The sequence below is a fragment of the Crocuta crocuta genome, unplaced genomic scaffold, assembly GCF_008692635.1.
Source record: "Crocuta crocuta isolate KB4526 unplaced genomic scaffold, BGI_CrCroc_1.0 scaffold93, whole genome shotgun sequence".
Classification (NCBI taxonomy): domain Eukaryota; kingdom Metazoa; phylum Chordata; class Mammalia; order Carnivora; family Hyaenidae; genus Crocuta; species Crocuta crocuta.
In genome coordinates, this window is record NW_027529641.1 from 5216034 (window position 1) to 5225014 (window position 8981).

General features: G+C 43.7%; 1 protein-coding gene across 8 annotated transcripts in view; it reads right to left on the reverse strand.

The window, feature by feature from the left end:
* TTC23 (tetratricopeptide repeat domain 23) overlaps nucleotides 1–8981 on the reverse strand; it is a 98234-nt gene that overhangs the window by 71035 nt on the left and 18218 nt on the right. For all 8 annotated transcript variants that reach the window (XM_077762371.1, XM_077762373.1, XM_077762372.1 and 5 more), the window contains 2 exons: nucleotides 6474–6624; nucleotides 6158–6283 (listed from right to left, as the gene is read on the reverse strand). In XM_077762371.1, coding sequence (XP_077618497.1) covers nucleotides 6158–6283; nucleotides 6474–6624 — 277 coding nt within the window. The remainder of the gene's footprint in view (nucleotides 1–6157; nucleotides 6284–6473; nucleotides 6625–8981) is intronic.

The following is an 8981-nucleotide window of genomic DNA, read 5'->3' on the forward strand; positions in this document are numbered from 1 at the left end:
TCATACAACCTCCACAAATGGACGCTTATCAAGGTCATGTGCCCCACGATGACAAGCCTTCATGAGCTCATTGGGCTCCAGAAACTACAATTACTTTGGCTTCACAATATAGTTAACAAAAAAGGAGTGGACGGGGGTGCTCTATCAGGAAAGACCTAAATGATAGCCTCACCTCCATCGCCAAATCACTGAAAGCATCGGTCAGTTTCAGGTAATCTTGTCTGTCTGCATTTGCTCGTGTGTAATGTTTGGGATGGCAACATTTTCTCTTTTCCGTTCCTATCTGCCTGCCGGGAATGCGTTGCGGATTTATTGTCTAGCAGGCCCATAATATGTTTAGGCAGCTTTAGGAAACACCAGACAGATGAAAAGATAGAGAGTTTCGAACAACAGAATGTGGCAGTATGTTAATTTGGCAGGGCCACAACTTCAACCACAACATATTTTATTGAATGAAAATACATCCACAGTAATTCTACAGAGCACGTGAGGAGACACTATCTCATTTCAGATGAGCCTCGGAAGATCTCACAGGGTTGGAGACTTGTTTTAACAGGCAGTAAACAAATGCAATCTCTTTGGTATTACAAAGACAACAGAGAGTTTCCTTTTAAAAGCTCTGGAATTTGGGGCACCTGGGTGGCTCTGTCGGTTAAACATCTGACTCTTGATTTTGGCTCAGGTCATGATCTCACTGTTCATGAGATCAAACCCTGCAAGGGGCTCTGTGCTGATACATTGAGCCTACTTGGGATTCTCTCTCTGCCTCACTCCTGCTCTTGCGTGTTCCTTCTCTCTCTCTCAAACTTTTTTTTTTTTTTTATAAAAAGCTGTGATATTTAGCAACAATATGGAGCAATAGTGAAAGCAACGGCTTGGTGGGAATATTGCTGATAAGCAAAATCTGAGGACAAATCAATCCTGCAAGAGGCCAAGTGGGATTTTCCAGGGTCCACGGAGAAAAGGCTTTCCTGTGGATCCCCCCCCTACCCTCTGGCACACACGGCAAAGGTTTTGCTCGGCAGAGCATTCTGTCGGGTCTCCATTCTGTACTCGGGAACATGATCTGTGCCATGGTGAAGAGCCCTGACACCAGGCTTTGGTAGACCTGGCTCCGCTCTGCCGTCCCCAGCTGTGTGAGCCTGGGAAATGACCTCCCCTCTCTCAGGCCCAGTTGGTTCACTAGAGAATGTGACTACTGAGTACGCCCAGCACCTAGGACTTGGGCACTTTGTTAGAGCCTGGCACAGAAGGTGCTCAAGCATTAGGGGGCTGGTGTGGTTGTTTAAAATCATCAGTGTTATTTATAGTTGTTAAGGATACAGAGTTAGAAAGGGAAAGACAAAAATATGGGACTCTGAAATTTAAAGCGGTAGGGGATTCAAGAAATAGCAGATCAAGTACATGAAGGTAGTATTCTGTTCTGTGTGGTTTTCTGCTTCTCCATGTTAAAAAAAAAACCCTGATTTTTCAAAAATCAGATTTTGTGTAAGGTCAGAGCATTTCTTTTTTTAAAAATTTTTAATGTTTGTTTATTTTTGAGAAAGAGAGAGACAGAGCATGAGTGAGGGAGGGGCAGAGAGAGAGGGAGACACAGAATCCAAAGCAGGCTCCAGGCTCCAAGCTGCCAGCACAGAGCCCGACGCGGGGCTTGCACTCGTGAACCATGAGATCATGACCTGAGCCTAAGCCAGTCGCTTAATGGTGCTCCAGAGCTTCTCTTTAATCAAAGGAATATAGGATGGAGAAGAGCACCAGAAAAAAAGAGTGAACGATTTCCTTCTTTGTTAAACAAGTGCAAGGCATGCCAGGCGAATAGCATGCCACGGAGGAGCTGCAGGAGAAATCTGTCCTCTGGAGAAGAGCAGGACCTTTCCCGGGGAAGGAAAGGAAGGAGCAGGGCTTTGAACACACGAGCACTCGTCAGAGCTTTTATGTCCAGAAAATAAATGTAGAGAAGGTGATTTTTAAAAAAATTTTTAATGTTTATTTTATTTCCAAAAGACAGAGAGAGGAGAGAGAGAGAGACAGAGTGTGAGTGGGGAGGGGCAGAGAGAGAGGGAGACACAGAATCTGAAGCAGGCTCCAGGCTCTGAGCTGTCAGCACAGAGCCGGGTGTGGGGCTTGAGCTCATGAACTGTGAGATCATGACCTGAGCCGAAGTTGGATAACCGACTGCGCCACCCAGGTGCCCCGAGAAGGTGATTCTTTAAAGAAACACATCTGTAGACGTACAGCTTAGACACCAAGGACCTCCAGGTCATGGATTAATTTAAAAAAAAAAAAAAAAAAAGTTGAGTTCTGAAAGCAACAGATTTGGAGATTACCGAGTTGAGCATCAGAGGATATAAAAGCAAGAAAGTAAGGGCTATTACCGAATTTTCACAAATTCTCAATAAAAGTCACTGGGGATGCCTTATGGGAAAGCATATGGAACTAAATGGAATTCCAGCGTCCCAGTGAAGTGGCAGGTAGATCCAGACGCCGCCCCACGAGCCAGCATTTTCTCCACTACCTTCTATCCCTTCCCGGGAAGCACTGCCTAAGGGAGGACCCTTCCTCATTTCCTTTCCTCTTGGGAAAACTTATGTTAGACTTGCTTTCCAAATCTCATGACTATGATGGATGAAGAAGAAGGAAGGCAAAGAGACAAAGTCAAGTTTAAAATTAAAAGCATAAGACTATCTTCAGTTTAGCTTAGGTGGTTTACAAAAGCAAAGACAAAGAGCCCTTGGCCTTCCAAAGTCACAAGATAAAATATAGAAAGAATATTGCAGGCTGGGGGCAGTCTTGAAGCACGAAATCTTAATCTACGAAAGAAGCACATGCTTTAAAATCAAATCATTTCCAGGATGAGACTGCAGAGACAGAAATGTTCAATCGGACAGCCACTTAAAAAGGGACAGACCCTTTTCAGAAGGGTCAACCAGGGCACCATTCTGGCTCAGCCTATAGAACATGCAACTCTTGATCTTGGGATCATGAGTACAAGCCCCACATCAGGTGCGGAGATTACTTAAAAAAATAGTATCTTAGGGGCGCCTGTGTGGCTCAGTCGGTTAAGTGTCCGACTTTGGCTCAGGTCATGATCTGGTAGCTCATGGGTTTGAGCCCCGTGTTGAGCTCTGTGCTGACAGCTCAGAGCCTGGAGCCTGCTTCAGATTCTCTCTCTCTGCTCCTCCCCCACTCATGCTCTGTCTCTCTCTCTCTCTCAAAAGTAAATAAACATTAAAAAAATTTTAATAACATTTTTAAAAAAATCTAAAAAAAGAGTCTATCAAGTATCCAGATGCCTTAATGTGGGGTCTGTATTATCATCCCAGCAAACCTTGGTGGTCTGATCATTCCCACCTTAACAGGAGAGGGGTGGGGGGGACTTGCCCACCAGTCCTATAGCTCGGAGGGTTGAGTGGATACTGATATGAACGTGGGGCTACCTGACTCTAAAGCCCACACTGGGGGCACCTGGGGGTTTCAGTCAGTTAAGTCGTCTGACTCTTGATTTGGGCTCAGGTCATGATCTCGTGGTTCATGGGTTCCTGCCCCACACTGGGCTCTGCGCTGATAGTGTGGAGCCTGCTTGGGGAGTCTCTCTCTCCCTCTCTCTCTGGCCCTCCCCACTCACACTGTCTCTGTCTCTCTAAAAATAAATACACAAAAACTTTAAAAAACTTAAAAAAAAATAAATCCCACCCTATTGACTACATCACATCTCATTCCTTAGAGATACCCAAGATGTCCTGTTGATGCCCTAGTTATCAGTCGTGGGGCACCTGACAGCCCGTTCAGCACAGCAATGCCAGGCCATGTGCTGCAAAGAAGACTCCAAAGATGACATGTCGTACACCCTGGGGAAAGCCTGGACAGGTCACACGTTCTGATGTAGCAGTAACTGGCATAGAAAATAATTCTTAACATGGGGGAAGAGTTTGCCCGTGTTCACTCGTGAGTTTCTTTATCATGCTTAGAAAAACAAATCTGCACAAAAGAGCATGATTTGGATTCACTCTCCAAAATTAACAAAAAGTTAGTGAATGAAGTAGTTCTGGAACAGAGGAGGGCAGGTAGAAGGGAAAGCTTCAGCCCCCATTGAGGGAGAGAAGGCGGGGAGCATGAGTCACCCTGCAGCATTTATCTGTCAGCCCAAGGAGAAAAGAACGGGCCTGGCCTGATGGGCACCATAAAAGGCGAGGCAGGAGGAGGAAGAGATGCATGAAAGATACCCTTTTATGAGGCACAAACATCCCGCGAGAACTGTCTGAGAAATTATCCTGGCCTTGGACCACCAAGACCTTGTAATAGAAAAGGCCTCTGTGGTTGTGAATGTAGCTATGGAAATGTACAAAGGGCAAAGCCTCGCAAATTTCTAAAGCAGACCCGTTTGGGCAAAATATTCATAATCCAATGAGGAAACAAAGCAGTGATCAAATGAAAACCACGCAGTTTAAACGTGCAAGTTCCAGTGATTATGTCACTGTGAAGAACCAGGACGTAAAGAAGTGGCAAAGTTTCAAACCACTCAGCTGAACACAAAGTAACTTTGTAGGACAGCTGGGAACACCGACTCTAATTCTTGTTGGGCTTTCAGCACAGATGTGTACAAGGCGCGCCATCTGCCGGCAAGATTTGGTACTACTGATTTGGAAAGAATTTTGACAGGAGGTGCTGGATTCTGGCGGAGAACTTACCCTCTTTTGTAGCAACACCGATCAACATTAAGTTCTAGTAACATTAAATATCATATCTTGGACCTCTGATTTGCTTATTTCATGTCTTACAATGCAAGATAGAATATCTACTTCTAGACAGGAAGAAATTCTGGACTGGCAGGCACTCCCAGTCATTACTCCCTTCCTCTTCTCATTACATAAATGGATTCCTTTGGGTCTGGTTTCTTTCATTAAGCATTATGCTTGTGAAAGCCAACCATGATGTTAGGCAAAGGAGTAATTGGGCCATTTTCTTTGTATGAACAGAGCACAATTTTATCTATTGTACTTTTAAAACATTTTTGTTTTAATGTTTATTTGTTTTTGAGAAAGAGAGAGGAGGAGAGACAGAGCATGAGCGGGTAGTGGGAGGGAGAGAGGGAGACACAGAATCTAAAGCAGGCTCCAGGCTCCAAGCTGTCAGCACAGAGCCTGGTGCAGGGCTTGAGCTCACAAACTGCGAGATCATGACCTGAGCCGAAGTCGGACGCTTAACCGATTGAGCCACCGAGGCGCCCCTATGTATTGTACTTTTGATGAACAGTTGGGTTGTTTCCAATTCTTGGCTATTACAAATAATGTAGTTTTGGACATTCTTGGCCATTTCTTTTGATGAGCATATACGTGCATTTCTGTTATATTCTGGAGTGATACTGCTGTGTTATTGAGTGGGCAAACATTCCAATTTAGAAGAGGAAGCCAAACAGTTTTCTAAAGTACTCACACCAAATACATTCTAAACTCCAACGTATGAGAAAGCATAGAAGAGCAGGACATCCTTACCAACACGATATTATCGGTCCTTAAAGAAAAAAATTAGTCATTCTAGTAGAGATGTAGGCGCATCTTATGATTTTAATTTTCATTTCCCTGATGAATGATGAGATGGAACATTTAGAAGGTTTATAAGCCATGCGGGCATCTGTGTGTGTGTGTGTGAGGTCTCTTGCCTGCTTTTCTAGTCTGTTGTCTGTCTTTGTTTTATTGATATACAGGAGTTTTTTTTTTTTACAGATTCCTAGATATGAGCCCTTTGCCAGTTATGTATATTACAAATATCTTCTTCCTCTCTGTGCATGAAATATATGGTGATTTAAATACAGAGGAGGGGGTCCAGGAGAGAAGGCAAGAAATAGAAAGTCAAGGGAGTGGCATCAGAACTCAAGGACCCAGGGGGGGATGTATAATTGTATCCCCCATAAATGCATCGTGTGTGTGTGTGTGTGTGTGTGTGTGTGTGTGTGTGTGTGTAATTGCATCACTGATGTTTGTCCCTTGGTTGTGGCCACTCTGATATGACCATGGACCTCTTTTGCTTCTGGACCACGGCCACAGAGAAGCCATGGACACAGCATCATGGGAGAAACTCCTTCCGCCTGAAAGCCCACAGGTTCTCTGCCAGAATCTCCAGCATCATGTATTCAAAACACCCTAAAATGGCAACTTACTGTGCAAATGACAATTTGATCCGTGCTTGAATTTCTATCCATTCCTCCTTTATGATCCTTCCACACTGCAGCAGCTCCTTTGCAAGTCTCTCTGCCTTTGTCAAATTCTCTGAAGCTTCGTTAAACCTGCGTTGTGTTCAGGAAATGTCACAAATGGTTCTAGATTCCGGAACCCCAGTTCTTGGGAGATCCTTGGCTCTTAAACTTCCATCACCCTTCCCAAGTCACCTGTCAGCTTTTGATTTGGCCTCGAAAAATTAAATGTAGGCATTATGAATGGCATTTCTAGGTGTAAAGATTAGAATCAAAAGGATACTTCTGAAGGGAGAGTAAGGCTCTCCCCAAGGTATGGAACAGCTCAATCGAACACCTGAAAACATCTGTATTGTCATTATAGGGAGGCGCGATGGAGCTGGTGAGGATTTCTTTGGCTTTTTCTGCGTGCTGTTTTGCTTGCAGGGACAGTCCTGTAGACGAAGGAAAAGAGGTCTCAGTTTCTCTTTCATGTCAGCAGGGCATGTGACCATAATGATCCATAGCCAGGAAGCCAAATGAGGTCTCCTCCACTGACTGTCAAGTGACACAGAGAGATGTATAGCGCACACAAAATATCATCCTGACGGTAAAGACCAAAGCAGAGCTTTTCACCTAGTGCTCAAGATAAATTTTCCCCCAAATGGTCTTTCTAGAAATAAACAGCATGAGCGGGAACTGAACAACTTTGAAACCTCACCAACATCAGATGTAGAATATGTTCTCAATAATCATAAGAAAACAAATGGAACGCAAGGACTATAGCATTCTGGGCAGGAAATAAGATATTCATGAATTTGCATTCTGGCTGTGTGACAGCAATCTTAATGAAATACTAAAAATTCTGAATCTTCTGCTTATCCATCTATAATCATAACTTTAGAAGGTTGTTTTTAACATAATACAAATACAATGATATCTAAAAACACTTTACAAATACAATTCCAGTGACAGAATGGACTAATGTGCTACAATCTTATTCCTACACAATTACTGACTAATGGCAACATGGGGCAACATCAAGGAAAATCACAACTACCAAGAACTAACTCCTCAGCGCATTCCAGTGTTCTCCCATGGGCTTATCAATATGCGGTAAGGGTGGCAAGGGGGGTCACCAGTTAGGTTTCAGGCCTTTTCACTTCCCCACACTCCCACCCCTCCTCCCCGACACTGATGCCCTCCCTTCTACCCACATCTATACACCCCTGGNTTTTTTTATCATATGAAAGTGTATCTCAAAATCTCCAAGAAGCTGCCAAAATACAAAATTAATGCTGTTCCGATGTCTATAAAACGGAAGAGTATATTTTCTGATGGAGAAATTCCAAGGTACGTCCTTCATGTGGAAACTCTTATAGATTTTGTCTAATTTTTTTAAAGTACATGTTTAATCAACCTACCAGTAATTTTTTTGGTGGCAATTATACATGCGATCTTATAAAAGTGAATGGTGCATTGTCTTTTTTAAAAAAAGTTTATTTATTTTGAGAGAGAGAGAGGGTACATGAGCAGGAGAAAGGCAGAGAGAGAGGGAGAGAGAGAATCCTACGCATGCTCCATGCTCAACACAGAGCCCTGTGAGGGGCTGGATCTCCTGACCTTGAGATCACAACTTGAGCCCAAATCAAGAGTCAGACACTTCACTGACTGAGCCACACAGGCACCCTGCTTTCACTTTAAGTTGAGAAAGGAAGACTATCATGCAAAAAGGCAGCAGCCTATGGAAGAAAAGCCTCATTTGAAATCCCAGGTGCCCGGCCACTGGTGCTGTTATCCTGAACCCTACTAACAATGTAAGTTGGGGCAAGCTGTTTCAACTCACTTGTTTCCTCTGGATCTAAAGTTATAGGAGGGAGTGGTGGGGTTTGAACTAGATGATCTCCAGGGTGCCCTCTGGCTCTAACAATCTTTGATCTGACAAGTGGGACCAGCTAATAATCAGATTTGGCCAAATTCATTGGGTGGCAATTCTGTGCTTAGCACCGTGGTGTTTTCTACTTCTTGTTGTTTTATTTATTCCCTGGATCAATCCTGAGAAGTTAGCACCACCATCATTATCATCACTTTGAAGAAAGGGAGTACAGAGATGTCAGAGATGTGCTCTTGCACACCTAGTCCTGGGTCGCCCAGTGAGAAAGGAGAAGACATGATATCCTATTGTTTTTTTGTTTTCTTTTTTTTTTTTTTTTACCTTCTCTGCATCCATTCCCCCTTCCTTTATTTTCTTTTGGGACCTGCACACCCAATCCATGTGATTTAGCCAAGGTCAGCCTGTCCCCCAGGATCTAGTGGAACCAAAAGGCAGATCTAGCACCTGACTATTCCTTGCCTTTGACACACCACCCAAGTCAGCCCCATTAGAATTTCCAACTCCTGAGATTTTGGTGACAAGACATTCTTTTTTTTTTCCTGGGAATGCTGATGAAGGAATAAATAAAGGAATAAATAAAGCTTCTTCAAGTCTTGCTGCTGCTATGTGGGCAAAGTCTGGGTAAGAATGAAGCCTGTGCAGAGAAAAACAGAGCCAAGTGGTAGGTTAAGAGAAAAACACAGATCTGATGACATTGTTTGAATGTCTGGCTCAACCTGTGTAGACACCTTGTTGTCTAGAGCAAGTTTTACCCTTGTGTTTTCAAGTTGTATGAACCAATACATGAACTTTTGTTTACTGCTGGCTTTATTTCATCTCTTATTTATGGGGTTCTTTTTTTGGACGGGGGGACGGGTGTTGCTTAGGCAAGGGATTCTCCATCAAAACAAATGTGAATGGATCCCACTGTAGGCCCCC